The following is a 19,828-nucleotide window of genomic DNA, read 5'->3' as shown; positions in this document are numbered from 1 at the left end:
ACCTATCCTGACAGCTCTAGTCAAGGTGGTAGGCAGAATGGTCCCCCAGATATACCCATGCCCTAATCTTTGTAACTTGTGAATATGTATTATGTACATGGCAAAGGAATTTGCCAAAGTAATTAATTAAGGGCACAGACCTTAAGACACAAAGAGTAGCCTAAATTATCCAGGCGGGCCTAATGTAATCATGTGATGCTTTAAAAACAAAGAACTTTCCACAGCTGGAGGCAGAAAAGATATGACGAAGTCAGAGAGACTGTCAGCCCAAGAAGGTTTTCATGCACTATTACTGGCTCTGAAATGGAGGGGGGCCATGGTCAAGGACCAGAGAGAGACCTCTAAGAGCACGTCAACCTCTAGCTGACAACTAGCAAGGAAAGAGGGACTTCTGTCTTACAACCCCAAAGAACTGAATTTGGCCAAAACCCCAATGAACTTGGAAGTGGATTCGTCTCCTGATGCCAAAAAGGAACTTAGCCTTTCCAATACCTTCCTTTTGGCCTTGAGAAAGAAACTCTAAGCCAGGGACCCCGTCAGCCATACTTGGACTTGTATCGTACAGAACTGTGAGATAATCAATTTGTGTTTTAAACATCTAAGTTTATGGCAATTTGTTAAGGTAGCAATAGAAACTGAATGCAGTGGGTAAATCTAACTGGTGAGCACAACTTTGTTTTTATTTCATGTTTCTGTATTAACAGCATTTCAGTGTTTAGTATGTATTAAGATCTTTGTTGTATTTGAGAAGAGGATAAAAATAAAGTTAGATTTTTTTTACAAAATTTAAGTTGATTATTAAAAAATTTTAAATATCCATTAAAAGAATCAGAAGTGCAATCTATAAGTTCCAAACTAGCACAAGAAATACTAGAAAATAAAGAGAATCTTGCCAACTTAATAGAAGTTAGAGAAGAAAGAAAAAGGTAATAAAGAAAAGCCATAGTAAGAAGAAAATACAAAATAAGACAGTGGTGGTTCAAACTTGACAAAGTAATGCCAAAGTTTTCTACAATGACTGTTTCAATTCTCATCCCCACAAGAATTATATAGGTTCTCTGGGTTCCATATCCTTGCCAATGCTTGATATTATATAACTTTAACTTTTGTCTAATCTTGTGGGCAAACTGCTGGAATATACCCAACTTAGTCACATATATTATATTTTTTGCGTACGTCTGGTTTGAATTTGCCAATATTTTGTTTAGGTTTTCTGCATGTATGTTTATGAGTAATTTTCTCTCATATGCAATCTTTATCTGGTTTTGATAAAATGAATTAGGAAGTGTTATCTCTTTTTCTAGTCTTTGTAAGAATTTATTTTAGATTATGATTGTTCCTTTCATGTCTAGTAAACTTTGTAAAGTTGCGAGCAAGATTTTTTTCTTTGTGGGAAGATTATTTATTACTGATTGAACATCTTTAAGGTGAATTGGAGCATAGTAGTTAAAAGAGTGAACTTTGGGGCCACACTGTCTATGTTCAGTCTCAACATTGAGTTATTAACTGTGTGACAGTCATTTAACCTCATGGTACCTCAGTCCTCTCAGCTGTAAAATGGGACGCATAGGATTGTCATGCGGACTAAATGAGTTGATATATGTAACCTACATAGGATAATACTTGGTCCATAGTAAATACTTTGTAAACCTGTATTTTTATTGTTGTTATTTCTGTTTCTTCTTGAATATTTTTTCCTCTTGAATGATTTTTTCCTAAGACAAAATTTTCAAATTTATTGGCATAAAGCTGGTCATGCTTTTCTGTTACTATCTTTTTAACTCTAGGTGTACCTGCAACTAACTGTCTCCCTTTTTGCATTTATAATAGTGGTTGAAATTCCTTTTTTCTTCATCTTATCATTTAATAAAGTTTTCAGAAGTGCATCTACTTTATTAGTCTTTTTAGGTAACCAGTCTTTGGTTTTGTTGAGTCTATGGTTTCTGTATTTTCTGTTTCCTCGATCTTTGTTTTATTTGCACTTGTATCATTTGTATTTCATCTGCTTCCTTTGGATTTATTTTATTGTACTTTTCCTAATTCCTTAGGTGTGATGCTCAATGTAATAAATAAGTTTCAGACTTTCTTGTTTCCCATATAACTATTCAACTAAACACTGCTTTGGTTGTTTCCCACAGTACGGTAAAGGGAATTTCTTTATTAAGTTCTAGGTATTTACAACTTGAAGCAAAAATAATGGAAATTTGAAAATTATTTACCATCTACTAACTTCCAAATATATGGTGCTTTTTAAAAATATCTTTATTGATCTCTAATCATTCTATGGTAATTTTGTTAAAAATGATTGTTTTTACTCCATTTCTTTGAAGTTTGTTGAGATTTGCTTTATGGCATAATATCCATGTGTTCTTGGGAGAGAACAGTTATTTTCTGATCTGAAGGTATAAGTTTCTATATATGAGCATATCAAGCATTTTAAATGTGCTTTTCAAATCTCTTACTTCAATGCCTGCTTGAGAGAAGGATTTTTAAAATATTCTACTTTAGTGGTTAATTGGCCAATTTCACCTTGTGGTCTGTTAGGACTATTTCAAACATATCTTATTAGACAGATATGCATTTTAAATTGGTTTTATCTTCCTGGGGAATTTAAACTTTATTCATAATGTCATGACCATATTTATTAGTACTAATGCTTTTTGCCTTAAAACCTCTTTCTCTGATACTATGGCTTCTCTATCTTTCATTATGTTAGATTTATCTCCTACATTTTTTTCTATTCTTTTACTTTCAATGTTTCTCTATCTTCAATTTTGTGAATATCTAATGTCAACATTTAAAAATTTTTTTTTAACGTTTACTTATTTTTGAGAGAGAGACAGAGCATGAGTAGGGGAGGGGCAGAGAGAGAGGGAGACACAGAATCTAAAGTAGGCTCCAGGCTCTGAGCTGTCAACACAGAGCCCTACATGGGGCTCAAACCCTTGAACCGAGAGATCATGACCTGAGCTGAAGTCAGATGCCTAACCGACTGAGCCACCCAAGCACCCCATAATGTCAAGATTTTTTTAAATTGTAATCTGGTCATCTTTGCTTTCTTTACTCCATTTGCGTTTTACTATGATTACTGATAAAACTGGAATTATTTCTACCAACTGATTTTGGGATGTCTATTTTTTACTTCAGTATTTCTTTTTTGCCTTTTTGCCTTCTTTGAACTTTTGAGACCTTTTGTTGTTGTTGTTATAGTTCTCCTTCTACTGGTTTTAAAGTTAAACATCTATTGCTATTCTTTTAGTGGTTACTCTGAATTTTATATGCATACTGAAAGGCTAAGGTTAAGTAGTATCTATACCTGTGTATCAAACAATTCAGGTCTTATAGAACATTTTAACTCTAATTACCCTTCTTCAAACTTATATGCCTCTCTTGTCGAGTGTTTGGGCTGTTTTTATTAACCCCACAGATAAGATATTTTATATAGCCCAGTGCTTGATATAGTCAGCTCATCTTTATTAACCCAACAGATCAGATACTTTATATAGTCAATGTTTATTTAGATGTACTTGAAATATTCCATTTTCTTTGATCCCTATTCTTTCTTAAATCCTGGATCTTTAAGGCTCATTTTTTTTTTTTTTTTTCTGTCTGGAGTACATCCCTTAGAAGTTCTTTTAGTGAGGGTTCAGTGGAAATAAGTGCTCTTGGCTGCCTTGTTGTTTGTATAAAATATCTGTTATTTAGTTGTCTTAAATATTACTTTTCCTGTGAAAATACTTATCTTCTGTTAACACTTTGAAGATGTGTACATTGACTTCTAATTCCCATTGTTGCTGTTGAAAAGCCAGCTGTCATTTTAATTGTTCTTCCTTTGTCTTTTCTCTTACTTCTTTTATGGTTTTATCTTTATCACTGGCATTCTGCAGTTACCTATGATTGGTGTAGGAGCAGATCATTTATTTATTCTGTATGATTTTCATTTGACTTTCTGACTTGAGATTGTATTTTTAATTATTTCTGGAAAATTCTTAGAAAATGATTTTCTCAGGTTTTCTATATCTTTGTCTTTCTATGCTATATTTTCTAGAATGTCTTCAACTCTTTCTTCCGTTGTCTAATGTGCTTTTTGTTCCATCTATTAAGTCTCTAATGATCTTTTATATTTTTCATTTGCCTACATTCCTTTTTAACATTCTTTTTAAGAATTTTCCTTAAGCACATTAAATTTTATTTTGCATTTTGTGTCCAATAATTTTACTATATGAATTCTTTGTTTTCTTATGTCTGCTGTCTCTTTTTCATGCCATCTTGTTTCCTCATATGTTTTGTGATATTCCTGTATGCTTACATGATTGTTGGAATTTAAGACAGCATGACTTGTAGACTGGATTAATGTGTACTTTCTGGGAGAACTTACGTTTGCTTTTCAGGAAGATGACACTGGGAGGGGGTGGTGATCAGCACTAGTCAAGGCCACTTTACTTTTTATTTATTTATTTTTTTTACTTTACATCCAAGTTAGTTACCATATAGTGCAATAATGATTTCAGGAGTAGATTCCAGTGATTCAGCCCCTATGTACAACCCAGTGGATGACCCAGTGCTCATCCAAACAAGTGTCCTCCCTAATGCCCCTTAGTTATTTAGCCTATCCTCCCAACCACAACCCCTCCAGCAACTCTCAGTTTGTTCTCTGTATTTAAAACTCCATTTTATCTTTTTAAATAAACTTTGTTGTTCATAGCAGTTTTAGGTTCACAGCAAAATTAAGCAAAACGTGCAGAGATTTCCCACGTGCCTCTGCTCACAAGCACAGCCTTCCCAACTATCAACCCCCCTCCCTCCGAGTGGTGCATTTATTCCAATCACCTGTTTACATATAATCACCCAAAGTCCATAGTTAGCATTATGATTCACTTTTGGTGTTGCACATTCTATGGGTTTAGACAAATGTATAATTTCATATGTCTACTGTTGTATCATGCAGAGAAGTTACAGTGCGTTAAAAATCCCTGTGATCTATCTATTCATCATTCCCTTCTTCATAACCCAGAAACCACTAATCTTTTTACTATCTCCATAGATTAGCCTTTTGCATAAACTGAGTGTTTTGTTTTTTTTTTTTTTTCCTTTTCCTAGTTTACTCTTTCTCGAGAGTCTTGTCTTAGGGTCTTGGCATTAGGAGGGAATCTTGATCCTCTTCCACAACTTGCAGTCCATAGACGTTACCCCTTGTCCCATGCTCTTACAGGCTATTAAAATGGGAAGCTAAAAACCACCAGGAAACCAGCAGATCCCTTTAGGATATCCATCAATTTCCTCTCTGGATTCATGCTTCCTCATTGCTTTTGTCTCTGAGGAAAACTCCTTGCCAACTCAGCTGTCCATTTAACTTTTATTTTTTTAATTTTATTTTTGCAAATTGTAGTATTTTTAGGTGTTCTGTGGTGGGAAGCTTCCTCAAAGTATCTAGTTGTACATGTTGTTGCATACGGAAGTCTCTTAACCCAATCCTTGACAGATAATTATTTCTCATTAATTTTGTGCAAGGCTTTCAGTAGGCCCTGAGTAAACCAAGAATACAACACAGGGTGGTAAATCCAAGGATGAAGGTAAGTACGGGTGCTATGGCATCTTGGAGAGAGTTGCCCCAACACAGGCTGAGGATAGGGAACTGTCAGAGAAAATCACCAGGAAGTGATACCTAAGCTTTAAGGAGTCAGCCAGGTGAATACGGAAGCCACCACACAGAACAGGGAAACAGACTGAAACAGTTCTAAGTAATACTGACAGTGTGCAGGGAGAGGAGGCAGTTCCACGGCCCTTTTCTTCTCTGTCTTGTCCAGGTTCAGGCTTAAAGGGAAACAAAACAGGAAGGGAGGTCACCTCTGTCCAAGAGCTATCCTCTAATTTTGAACTGCCTGCCCCTCTTCCTGTCATCCTATGAGCTTGATACATGGCCTTGGTACTTATCCTCCCCCTTAAATTGTAAGCATCACAAAGTCATGTATAACTGACTTTCCCCGTAGCCTGGTATTTGGCAAGTGTCTCTTTTTTGAACGTACGTAATTAACACCTATTGGGAGTGATTAAGTAGAAAGCATTATTATTCATCAAACCGTACTCTAGGTAAATTGAAACTTTTTGCATCCCTCTTTACTTTTACCTACTGCTGCCCACTCAAGGAAATGGAAGTGTTATAGGAAGAGAACAGGAAAATCAACTTTGGAGCAACATGCTTTCAGGATGAGGCTGGTGCTCAAAGGCCATGCTTTAAGTTTCAGAGGACAACCTGAAAACACTGGGGTTTAGGGGTCAGAAAATATATTTCTATAATTCCTTTTTGGTTTCTTAAAATATGTCCATGGTCCAAGATCAACAAACTAAGAAGTATGAGCACATAGGAACAAAGTTGAGCGTTGTCATCCATTAAACTTATAACCCAGTAAATTTGGCACATGATATTGTTTGATTAGATTCATATGTTAAGACATTCATATAAGTCACTTTAATTAAAATGATGTTTAAACAACTAAATAAAGTAGTTCTAGAGGCAGCAAAGCAATGGGGAAGGCAAAACTGGATGAAAAAAGCACAGTCAGGTCCCTCTGAAGCCCCCTGGAGCTATGTAACTCAGGAATAACTCCTCCCTCTGTGGCATTGGAATAATAGCAATACTATACATTTATTGAGTGCTTCCCATGTGCCCATACTGATTTTCACAGTTTACTTGTATTCACCCATTTGTGTCCCAGGGCCAGCCACCTTTGACCAGGGTAAATCTTGAGACCCTAGGGAGGGGTAGACCTTTCCCTTTTGTTTAGGAGCTGACTCCTTTCACTGTGCTCAGAAAATGGCACCCAACAGTCCAATTGACAGCTACAATTGGAAGCTGGACAGACAAGCATTAAAGGAGCAGTGATAGACCTGTCCTCTTGGGCAGGGTGCAAAGGAGGTCTGGGATGAGAGAGAAGGCAGAGATATGATCAGTGACACATGCAAGTCCTAGGCCCTTAGGAATAAAAGAAAGGGAAAAAGGGAGGAGACTTAGAAAGGGAACTGGGAAAAGATAGCAAACAACTTCTAGGTCCTTTACCCAAAGAGTGTCCACAGGTATTTCCAGTCGTTCACAGTCCTGTGTTACCTGCCTCCAAAAAGGAGCATTGATTAGATACAGTGCCAGAAAAACAGACAGCTGTCAGGATCTGGTGACAGCGAAAATGAAGTGATGCTTGCAGGCAGCATCGGGTGGTTTGGTGTAGATGGGGATGGAGAGAAGGTGAAGACAGAATGCTGGGTCTTAATTGTCTAACCTGGTACTTCTCTGCAAATTGCTCTAGACATTGTCTTTTTCCATTTTTCTTTCAAGTGACTGGCGTAAGCACCACGTGTTCCAGGCGACAATTTCAGTCTTCATATTTGCTCCTTTGAAACGTGTCAAGCTTTATTACCTTTTCCCAATCAATAGAAACATAGTGAAATTGTTATGCAACAGGCCCAAGCAATAGTAACAGTTTAAGTATTTACCTGGTAACATGGTCCCCTTGTACTAGTCTTTCCTCTGATCTGACCCTCCGCCACAAATATTTTGGTAAACGCAGCCTGAAAACAACAGCAGCAACAACAAAAAGCTATGTAATTGTGTGCTTATAAAATGAGATTGTATGCCACGTTCCAAAAAAAATTACAAATTACCACTTCAAATATACTAATTTGGCAGGGGTGGGGGAGAACATTTCTTTTAGACTGTAAAAAAAATAGTAAAAAGGCAGAAATGCTGATTTAAGAAAAGATACTGCTAAATTGGAGCTAATTCAAAGAAAGGGACTAAAAATAATAAAAGGCCTCAAGGAATGAATATTTTCAAAATTGAGAGAATTTAAGAGTCTAACATGACAAACTACAACCAGTCCTACAAATACCTCTGGGGAATTGGATTCCAAGAGTCTGCATTGTTCAAAGGAGAAAAAATAAAAGCACTGAAATAAAAGCTACCCAAAGGAAAAAAAAAAAAAAAAACCAAAAACTGAACTTCTAAAACTAAATGTTTTAAATGTTTTTACTTAGATCAACTCTCAGATGCCTGGAGTCGTTAAAAACTAGCCAGGCAAAGCATTTGTTTTTCAGATAACGAGCTCTAATCGAGTAAGCAGGGTGCGGTTAGTGATTTATTATCTCATACATTTTGAATCTCTTATGTCTGGACTTGAATAACACACAGGAATGGTTTGGAGCTGTTTGATATACCTGTGACCAGTGTTCCCTTTGTAGGCACAGAGTGGGGCACACCCAAAGCTTGAATAAACTATGAGAGTTCCATGTCCATTACAGGGACACAAATCTGTAAAGATGTTATTTTATTGAGAATAAACCTGATCCATAGTAAGGCATTAAAATGGTTAATGATTAATTTTTGTGGGCACTTAATTTCCCTTAAATATTTATTTTCCAAAAGTGTTGACAGTTTGGAAAAAGAATAATGGAAATCTGCAGATCTTTTACACTAGGGAAAAAGAGAACAAAAACAAGGACTTTTAAATATATCTTGTATATATGAAAATACCGTGTCCCAAGAAAGTCTGCTGGCATTTTCAAAAAAGAGGAAGAATGAGCCGAGAATGGCCTCTACCTACTATAGCACCACCCTCCAGAATTGATCCCATTTTCTGTTCTTTGCACGCACAATGATGTGTTAGAGATTTAAATATTATGTTCTTGAAATATAATAGAATCGTCTCCATACAGACTGTCTAGACAGGGCAGGGATGTCTGTTTAATTTCATTTTACATAGCAGCTAACAGTCTTTTACAAATAAATGCTTTTGATGATGATGTTGATGTTACTATAAGCAGGTGGCCAAAATTTTTGGGATAGAGCTCGATACCTTAGCATTAGCACTTTATAGTGCATGCACATAACATGGAGTGTTATATAAAATTTACAAATGTCTGGCTATTTATTGAATAATAAATAATTTCAGCACATTTTATGTTTCTTAATATTACCCTGTTAAATTTGTTTATGTGGAGGAGGAAATATCAATCTGCCTATTCTGCCTAAGCAGGCAAGAATCCCTACTCGCTTTTCTTTGTGTCTGAAATGTGCAAGTATTCTTGTAAATTTATATTTTAAAGAAAGAAAAATTAGATATCCCACCCATGAAAAAACTATCAAGATTTAGATTTCCTGCAAGATTTGAGAGAATAGAATTGGAGTTTCTACAATGAAAAATGGGACCTCTGGTTCATTTATTTAATATGTTAGTCACTCATTCTTTCAAAGAATATTTGAGTACTAGTATATAAGAGAAAGCCAGAGATTCCTGCCCTTCTGGAACTTATACTTTAGTGGAAGGAGACAGGCAATTAAAAATGAGTATAAGAAAGTAAATTATGTGGGATACTTGAAGGTGATAAAGTGTGATAGGGAAAAAGGAAAAGTTGAGAGGATAAAGAGGAATCAGTAGTGGGAGTGGCTTGTTGCAATTTTACAGAGAGTACTCAGGGTAGGTCTATTTGAGAAGGTGATATTTGAGCAAAAACCTGATGAAGGTGAGATAATTAGCCACTTGGAATCGGAGCAAAGAAAATTCTAGGCAGAGGAAATAGATAAGTTATGTGTCCTAAGGTAAGAACATTCCTGTAGTGTCCAAGAGAGAGCTGGGAATCTCTTGGCTGGAGCCAAGTGAATAAAGAAGACAATAGGAGGTGATGGGGCCAGATCTTTACTCCTATCTGAGATATGGATTTTGGCTTTTATCTGAATGTCGTGAGGGGCCACTTTAAAGCTGTAGCAGAAAGTTTACACAGTTTGCTTTATGCTTTAATAAGCTCATTTTGGCTGCTGCATTAACAAAAGTCTCTAGGAGAGCAGGGGCAGAAGACAGATGATCAGTTAGGAGACTATGGCAAGAATACAGGTGACATGATGGTGGTTTGGACTAGATTGTGGTCAGATTCTGCATACTTTGCATATAAAACCAACCTTTCCCAATGGATTGGGTGTGGAAGTCAAGGATGACTCTAAGGCACAGTGGTTCGTAAAGTGTGGTCACCAAACTAGCAACAACAGAATCATCAAGGAACTTGCTAGAAATGCAGTCTTGGACTCCACTCCACATCTACTGAATCAGAAACTCTGGAGGGTGAGGCCTCGGCAATCTGGTATTTTTCACAAGCCCTCTAGGTGACATTGATGTATCCTTGAGTTTGAGAACCACTGCCTGAAAAAGATGGAGTTGATGGGGACTGGGAAGGTGAGACTGCAAAGGGAACAGATTTGGGGAAGGGGAAATCATCAGGGGTCCAGGTTTGGATTTGGGGAGTTTGTGATCTCTCAGATATCCAGATGGTAAAGGAGCATTTGTATATAAAAGTCTGAAGTCCGGGAGAGGGGTCTGAGTTGGAAATAGAAATTGAAACACTGGTTATGTTTCTGAGAACAAAATATCATATTAAATTGGGTGGTATCAGTGGGTATTTACTATTTAGTGGTTTCACCTTGACTTTGAATAAAAGAAGCAGAAAGCCAAGTAATGTCAACAACAATACCTAAAAGAGGCAGCCTGCCATCTACTTACATGTGCTAAGAGATCTGAGAGCTTTAGAGGGGTACACTTTCCAGAGCCTCCATTCATTTATTATGAAGGAAACCTGTGGTCTTTTCCTGTTTTACCACCAGTACATTGAGGTTTCCTAATATTTTGAGGGTAAAACGTAGAACTAAGAAGATTTTCTAAAGTCATCAAGTAGGTGATACATTTCTGTATATGTGTTTATCATAAAGTAGCAATCCAGAATTGCTGGGGAATAGAGTAAATGCCTGATGAAGCAATTTTGATTTTGTTTTCTTGCATAGTAGCTTTTATGAAGAGTGAGGGGTTAGGGCAGGATGAAGGGGAGGTGGAAGATCCAGAACAGTTGCAAGGTAGGGAAAGGCAGTGGGAAGCATAGATGTCTTCCATTACTACAGTTCTAGGGCCACCTAAATACAATTTCCAGTGTTTTCTTGATACTGTCAGGTATTAATAGTGACTCTGTAAATAAAGCCATGGAATGAGAATATGGCATATATATATAAAATTAGCAGAAAAGTCCAACCACTGAATGACAGAGTCAAAGCAGAGAGATGTTCCTCTGGAAAGAAAAATGTCTTCTTTAAGAAAGAAAATAAAGAAAAAGTAATGCTTCTCCTGACCCTGAATCTATTTTCTGTATATTTTTTCAAAACCATTTTAAAGCCCTTCAGATCCTGCCACCTTAGCTGCTGAGATATCATCTTTTACATTTCACCCAGTGAGTAAACTCTGGAAAGCCTAACTCTCTTTTATCCCACCATGTAATCTGATCCACCTATCATCATCAGGGGACATCTGGGATCCATCTTATCTTTCCCACTGGCTAGTTGATTAACCAGAAAGTGTTTTGAATTGGATTCATATATGGCAGAACTCCACGGACTTTATGAATTATAATGGAAGCAAATAAAAGGCCAGATTTTATTTCTGTGCTTTTAAAAAAGAAAATTCTGTTACTGTTCAGATTGAGTGCTTAAAAATTGGAGAGAAAACCTATTATATTGTATTAATGGCTAAATACAGTAAATTCATGGGATCATCTGACTATTTAAATAAAATACAGTTTTTCAGAGTGAGGAAATCCTAACTCAGTAACCTGACACAGAGTTGTTAATCCACAGGCATATTGCAGTTAGAAAGAGACAGAAGGCCAGGGAAAGTGTTAGATTGCTCATTCTTGCTCCATTTCTACTTGATGGTGTTTCTGGAGACATACGAGAGGCTGGAAGTTGAGGATCTTTAATCGGGTGCATCCTTCGACATCATGTTTTTGGCCAGGTTCTTGGTGGAGGATGTGTTTAGTTCAAATAGCCACTAGACTTTTCAATAATTTTAATTGTTTCATCATTAGTACCTATGATCCAGGTTCGATCATATATATAAATATATGGAGTATATATTCTATATTTGAATTCATTTGTTTTCTTCTTTTAATTATCTCCATTGAAAACTCATGATTCCTACTCCTAAGCTTTTATGAGAACCAAAATCACATAGTATATATCCAGTACATTCAACATGCAGTATAACCCAAGGAAAACCACATCTCATGGGCAGAACTGATGACATATCATGTCATAAAGCATCTCTCCAGAAGCTGATATTTCACAGATGATGCCCAGGATAAGACGTTAAATACTTTTCAAAGCTATTAAGGCATCGGTTTCTAAATCTTACTTTCAGGAAGATTAGAAAAGATAGTGGTCTCATGGACTAAATTATAATTAAAAACTAAAAACCTTTTGTGCATGGTGAATCTCTATATAAATGAGAACTGTTCTGTTGTAATTATTATGATCATACTGGTGGGACAAGAGACTATGATGACTGCTTGAGTTTCCACTCTGCAGCTGGGTGATACAGATGTATCAGGGGTTCAGTGAGGGTCTTGCACTATGCTTGAGATGTTTTGGGTTCAACAAAGAAGCTTTTGCCAAATCCTTCTTCCCTTAATTTTTAAACATGTGTATTTCAAGGGAAATTTGATTCATATGTTTCTGATTCATTTACACTTAAATCATCAAAATGTTATTTTGTAAGAGCTATTTGATGTCCAAGAAGCTTTCTGAACCTGTTTTATAAGTCCTCTTAAGTCCTTTTTCTTAAAACAGGAAGTTGCATTTTGCCAAGTACAAATAAACTGAAACATTAAAAAGGTTCAAGTTCAGTTTCCAACTCTGAATTCTGGGTTTTAAGTGCATTCTCAATTTAGCAAAATATATTTTCCCACCCCTGCAAAAATATGGGTTGAATAAAAGATAGTAATGATAAAAGTGAGTAAAGGTATTCACAAGCATTATTATTTTTAGAGACCTTTCTCCCATTATGAAAGTTCATGAAACCTGTAACAGGTTACTCTCGGAGCTATTTGAAGCAGGTGAATTGCGAACAGGAACATATGTGCTCATGGGCTCTCTATGTTTCCTGTTTTTGTCACAGAAAAAAAAACCCTGTTTTGTCACAGAAAAAAAAAGTGTTAATACTTTACCTTTTTACTTATTTTAACTTTGAATGCCTTGGAGTCTTATTTATTTTAGTAAAGATGGGAAGACTCAACACAGTTTGTTGAAGAGAAGAGATTCTGCAGTTTTAGGTCTGTACTAAGACTATGTAACATCAATTTAAAAACATAACTGACACTTTTCTTGGAATTGGATAAATGCAGAAAATTATATCTGGTTCATACTAAGAGGTCTCTTAATTATATATTACCCTTATTACTTTCATGCAGAGGTGATTCAGCTTGACCCTGTAATTCCCTTACAGCTGATTCACTTTTATTTCTAGAAAAAGGAGGTAAAAATTACGAGAGGGGTTGAGGACTGTTCTAAACAATTTCCTCAGTGTTCTGCTTTCTTGAGTCCGCTTCAGTATTTCTTTTGTACCACTGAGAAAGCAAGTGACTCTTGAGATAATAGGTAGTATGCAACTGAAAACACTATTTAAACATTATTAATTAAACTATCAGTACTGCTGTGGAAGCTCCCATGCAGTGGCAGCCAGGGAAACTTGTTGATTGTAGAGAGTAGGTTTTACTTACAATCTCTGTTGTGTCTCAAATGGGGGAAATTTAGGAAAAGGATGAGTAGATTGGTGGGCAGTGTTCAGCCATAGGATTATGTCAGGACAGAAGTGAGTGAGGTCTAAGCAGAGACTGAAAGGAGCTAGCATTAAAGCATGTAGGTTCAGATACGTTGTGTTAACATCCTACAATTTACCTGTTGTGTGATTCATACTATAGTTTTGCAATGTGTGGTTTTTGTTTTATTTCTCATGATGAACAACCAAATATCACAACAAAGTATAACACATGCTTACTGATTAATTCATAGACCTTTAAAAGGTTTTAAACTATAGCCTTTCATGTATGAAATTGGTAAGTAATGAATTTTGGGGTGCCTGGGTGACTCAGTCGGTTAAGCATCAGACGCTTGATTTCTGCTCAGGTCATGATCTCACGGTCTTGAGATCAAGTTTGTGAGGGGCTCCGAGCTGTGCATGGAGCCTCTTCCAGATTCTCTGTCTCCTCCCCCACTCACACATGCATGCTCTGTCTCTCTCATTCTTTCTCTCTAAAAGAATATTAGTAATAATAAGTAATGAATTTTAATTATACTTTTTTTTCAGACAATATTTGAAATCCCTTAAGCCTTGTTGGGTACTCATGTATCTATACCTGTGTTATATAAATTATTTTTCCTTTCATACTATGTTTTCTTCACTCCAAGAGCACATCTGATACTATCAGTAAAGTACCTTTGAGATTTTATATTGTATTTTAAGCTATTTTATGTTCATCTTAAATAAACATTTAATTGTTTATATACCATCTTGCCCGGAAAGAATTTATGCTTCCCCAAATATTAAAATCTTATATGCTACTTAATAGTACCACTAAAGTTTGACAAAAAGAATCAGGAATTCCATTTTATAAAATAGAGTAATGCTATTCTCACAATGCTTCTTTAAAGAGAAGGAACCCTTGTATAAGAAGAACCCTCAGAAATGATCACGTAGGAAGTAGGACCTCCTAAAGCCTGCATGCAAACCCCTAATTGAGATTTTAAAAATTATAGTAAAGTCCTTTCAACAAATGGATATTCTATAATCTTCCACAGTAAATCCTAATCAGAATGCATGTGGAATAAAATAAATCTATCTGAAAGCCTTTCCGAGGGACAGGTGGTACTTGCCTTTTTAAGGTTGAATCTTGTTTCCTTTTACTAAAGAGTATCGTGTTTTAGAGAGTAAGCATCGTGAGTTATAGTTTTAATTTAAAAATGCCCTTTATAAAGTATACATTTAAAATATTCTTATTTTCCATTGTTCTCTGCCAATGTGATTTAAAATTCAAATTCAGAGGATCTCATAATTCTCCAGCTTTTTCTCTTCAGCAGCTTCACTGAATAATCATAGTAATAGCTACCATGTACAGTCTTCCATGTGCCAGTATTTGGCTGACATAAGCCCATGAAATTCTCACAGTGACTTTGAGAGCTGAGTATTATTGCTTCTGTTCTAAACAAAAGGAAACCTGGATTCAGAGAGACCCACTGTATCACAGCCATGCTCGCGTCCAAGAAGCCCATACCTTTCCACTCTGCCGTGTTGCCTTAAGCTAAGGAAATTCAGGCATCAACGCTCTTTTCTCTTTTTTGTTCCCCATATTTAATTCTAGATACTGTGCACCCTACATTTTAGAAAAACTCACAAACAATCCCACAAAAATTTTCAAATGAAATTATTACAACTTTGTGCAGGGAGTTGCTATAGTATTGCCATAGCTTTCATTATTAGAACTGAAAGCAACAGACATGTATTTCAACTAACCCACTGACTTCAGTAAGTTTTACTTAAGTTACAGGGAAACTGAAATAGTATTACATTGTGGAGGGATCCATGGACCAAGCAACATGGTGACTATTTCTCAACGAATATCAATCAGATCTACCTCAAGCTGATTACTTTCCCATTTAACTTTAATCCAAAACTATTTCAAGGTGATTACTTGCTCAGATCTTTACATTTTCAGGGCCAAACAATCATGACTCTCAGATGAAATGAGAGTGTCCATCGGGAACAACCAGGACATTTGCTTTGTTTTCTAAGACTTTGACAGACCACATGGCTTCTCCAGTTTTCTGTTTGGGCTGCCCTCATAACCTATTTGTGTCCCTCCTGCCTTTCCTCTCCAGGACTGCCCACCAGAAGCAGGCGATTTCCGAGCTCAGCAATGCTCCGCTCACAATGATGTCAAGCACCATGGCCAGTTTTATGAATGGCTTCCTGTGTCTAATGACCCAGACAACCCCTGTTCACTCAAATGCCAGGCCAAAGGAACAACCCTGGTTGTTGAACTAGCACCTAAAGTCTTAGATGGGACTCGTTGCTACACAGAATCTTTGGATATGTGCATCAGTGGTTTATGCCAAGTAAGTGCTGGCTTCTTCCCATTCTATTTTTCCAGAAAGTTTTAGCATCTCTGTGTAAATAGCTTCTGTATGGTCCTGCTATCTCAATCATTCAATGTTACCTTTTCTAGAGTTTATAAAGGATGGCAGATTTGAAAACTGAGGTTTAATTTCAGTTAAAACTACAAATGTTGTGTTTGTGTCAACGAAAAGAGAGCTGGCATTGGATGTTTTCTTTCCCCTTGCTTTGAGTCTCAGCTGAATATGAAAGGCTAAAAGCTCTTGGATATGTGTGTGACTTTTGTATTAGACTCTGAAATTACCTCTACTTTGGTTGTCCCTGAAACGTATTTGTATGTTCATGTGGTATGTGTGTGTGTGTGTGTGTGTGTGTGTGTTTGGAGGCATCAATTTTCATCTACTTAGAGCTTTGGAATTACTTGGGTAAGATTAACTCTAAAATCTCCAAGTAAACTCTAGGCAAACTTATTTCTTCATTATTATAACTGTAATTTTTTGAAAGTGCATGCAAACTAATGAAAGGCTTTGACAGTGTGAGCTAGGTCAAATTTCATCCAGGCAAGTCTTTAAAATAGGGATAACAAAGAAGTTTGATTTCTCGTGTCAATTTATCAACTGAGTGGGAGTTAGTAAGAAGAGGGAAAGTTAGTAGTTAAGTTAGTAAAGAATGTTTTCAATGCATCTGCCATCTTTATTTTTTTTTAAATTTTTTTTCAACGTTTATTTATTTTTGGGACAGAGAGAGACAGAGCATGAATGGAGGAGGGACAGAGAGAGAGGGAGACACAGAATCGGAAACAGGCTCCAGGCTCTGAGCCATCAGCCCAGAGCCTGACGCGGGGCTCGAACTCCCGGACCACGAGATTGTGACCTGGCTGAAGTCGGACGCTCAACCGACTGTGCCACCCAGGCGCCCCTGCCATCTTTATTTTAAAATCTACCCTGGGTTAGGATCACCAGCATAGTTTTTGGAACAAGCAATTGCTATAATTTCTTGTGTGCTATACCTGACCATATACTTTTATATTTCACTAAGTAGACATTTTGAGAATCCTTGCTTCTCCCAAAATAATATTGGTTGAAATTTTTCTCTCTTTGGAGTCTGTAATATAACAGCTAGTAGTGTAAGAAGAATAAGCATAAAATATGTTTCAGTAAATAGTCACTCCGAATTCACATGTTTGCTAAAAACCTAAACCTATATTCTGATGTAAAAGGAATAACTGTAATTGAATTACTACAAGAAAGGTGAAATGTCGGACATGATTTTCTGCATATGAGAAGGGAGACAGACATGCTAAACCTTCATAAGATCTAGAAGCATAAGACAGGGAAATTGTGGTATGTCCTAGCACTTCTCAGGTAGGAGGATGGAGATGATGTATATATACATGACTGCAGATTGCTTTATACACAAGAAATATGTGAATTTCAGATACAAATTTGCATATAGAGTCTTACTATTGTAGAGATAGGAAAGGCCTAAGGGATTATTTAATCAATAACCTAAAAAGAGATATTTGAACATTGTTTGTGATATTTAGTGCTTGCTTCCTTCTCTGGGATTTTTACTGATGTTGAAATGGAATTATGAAATCTGTAAAAGCTTTGGGAATGATAGGGAATTGTAAAGCAAATACATAGAGGAAAGAGGTTATGTTGTAAGGAATGGCAAATAAAATAATAATAATCCCTTCTGTGTGTTTACTATTGGAATAAAGACAGATTTCCATTTGGTAAATGAAAAAAAAGACAGACAAATTATGTGGTTTTCTGAAAGTTACATGATTGATCATGAAATGGGACTAAATTCCATGTCTCCTGACATCTACTGCAAAGCTATTTGCACTGTCATACCATGATGAATGGACCAAAATAAATAAGACAGGTCAGCAAAGTAAGTTTCCTTTCTTCCTGTTGCATAGGAGTTTAATGTGGCCTGTCTTTTCTAGACTAATCCTGCCAGCTGGCCTCACATACGTTGGCAACTGAAAGGGAATCCTATCTCAGCAGTGAAAGAATAGATTTTTATAGATATTAAATATGGAGTGGTAGTGCTGGACATTTGGTTATAAATATAAACATGCCTCCTTCAATTCTTGGGATTGTGACTTGTTAGATTTGTGGGGGTGCAAATGTAAATTATAGAATATATGAAAAGAGGCAATACCATGGTAAAGGAGGTGAGATAACTCTGATTGCATATAGGCACTAATACATAGTTTGGCTGAAGAGCACAGTACCCCCCAGGAACACAGGAAGAAGACAGGTAGTTTGGGAGAAAACAGTGGATACTTGAATGGCAGATAGGACTATGGCTAACAATGGGTGGCCAGGAAAGAGTTTTAGTGGAGAAAAGACGTAATCATAGTTCTGTTTCAGAAAGATTAATGTAGCTACAGTTGTAGGACTTTGAAGTACAAGGCCTGAGAACCAAAGAGACCAGCTGAGAGGAGGCTCTTAGAGGAGCCAAGGTGGGGCAAAGTGGGAGCCTGGAACAGAGCAGTGACAGCAAAGAAATAGCAAGAAAACTACACCTAAAACCAGGAAAAAGTTTTCATTTTGATTACAACTAGAGCAAAGGGTAAAAGCAATAAATCAAATTAATCATGCTCAAGGGATCAAAAACTAGAACTTAATATGAATTTGTAATGGATATAATTTTGGATCCTTGTTACCATTACCGTAATAGCCTGTGTTTTCATGATTAAAATCTACTTGAGTTTTATAAAAAGAGGGAAGGAACAGACAATAGCAAGATCATCGAGGAATAGGGATGGAATGTTTAAATGCAGTGTATAGTTTTTTAGAAGACAAGAGTAAAGTTAATCACCATAAGAAAATCACTCACTATTACCTCAAAGAGTTTAATACATAAATCCCATTCTACTTAGAAAAAAATCCTTTATTTAGCTTGTATCTGCATATTGATCATTCATATTTTCAGTCTTTAGTAAGAAACGTTAAGAAAAAGTCATATTTTCATAATTTTTGAAACTGTCGAAAGTCTCAATGCTAATTTAATGGGAAGTTTTTCACATTCAATAGTTTCTTCTAGTTTCCTGAAAAAAAACATCATCTTCCCTGCCCTATTTTCCCTTCTCTTCCATTTCTACCACATTTGTTAGAGATTCTTAGCTCTTTCTCTGGCTCTGTTTTTGCCTTATTATAACTTTTTCGGCAAACTGTTTCAAGTATTTTTGATGCTAGACAGATATGAATTATAAACTCTAAAGAAGCTAACATCCAACTTTGGAGATAGACTTGTCTTGATAGAAAATGACAGCATAACTATAGAGACTTGTCACCTGTAAGTACGAATTATTTCAGTTTTACCTATTGAATACTCAAGTAAGAACCACATCCTCAAACTGGGCCTTTAACTGTTCAATACAACTATGGAGTCTTAGACATTTGGAGCCAGGAGATAACTTAGAAATCCACAGACAAGGAGAAAAGGAAACTGAGACCTAGAAACTGTCCCAAGGTTGTGAATGAGTGGGTTGTCTATAATTGTTGTGGATTTGCTTCGGGAAAATACTGTAATCATCACCATTTATGATAAATACCTTATTCTTAGAAATGTTAGAGCATTTTATTGGGCAGTATACTCATTCTAGTAATAGTAGTAGTAATATTAATCCTAAGATAACTTCCATTTTTTTGAGAGAGAGTGTGTGTGTGCATGCACATGCTCACAAAAGCAGGGGAGGGTGAGAGAGAGAGAGAGAGAGAGAGAGGGAGGGAGGGAGAGACTCTTAAGCAGGTTCCACACTCAGTGCTGGAAGCTCAACTCGGAGCCAATCTCGTGAGCATGAGATCATGACCTGAACCAAAATCAAGAGTCAGACACTTAAC

The 19,828-nt window shown here is 36.5% G+C and overlaps 1 protein-coding gene across 9 annotated transcripts in view; it reads left to right on the top strand.

Annotated features, from left to right (window-relative positions):
• Positions 1-19,828, top strand: part of ADAMTSL1 (ADAMTS like 1) — an 872,819-nt gene that overhangs the window by 568,235 nt on the left and 284,756 nt on the right. For all 9 annotated transcript variants that reach the window (XM_053205052.1, XM_053205051.1, XM_053205050.1 and 6 more), the window contains one exon: positions 15,734-15,970. In XM_053205052.1, the coding sequence (XP_053061027.1) occupies positions 15,734-15,970 (237 nt within the window). The remainder of the gene's footprint in view (positions 1-15,733; positions 15,971-19,828) is intronic.

The sequence above is a fragment of the Acinonyx jubatus genome, chromosome D4 (assembly GCF_027475565.1).
Source record: "Acinonyx jubatus isolate Ajub_Pintada_27869175 chromosome D4, VMU_Ajub_asm_v1.0, whole genome shotgun sequence".
Lineage (NCBI taxonomy): Eukaryota > Metazoa > Chordata > Mammalia > Carnivora > Felidae > Acinonyx > Acinonyx jubatus.
The sequence above is the reverse complement of the archived record's forward strand: the minus strand, read 5'-3'. Positions and strand labels throughout refer to the sequence as shown.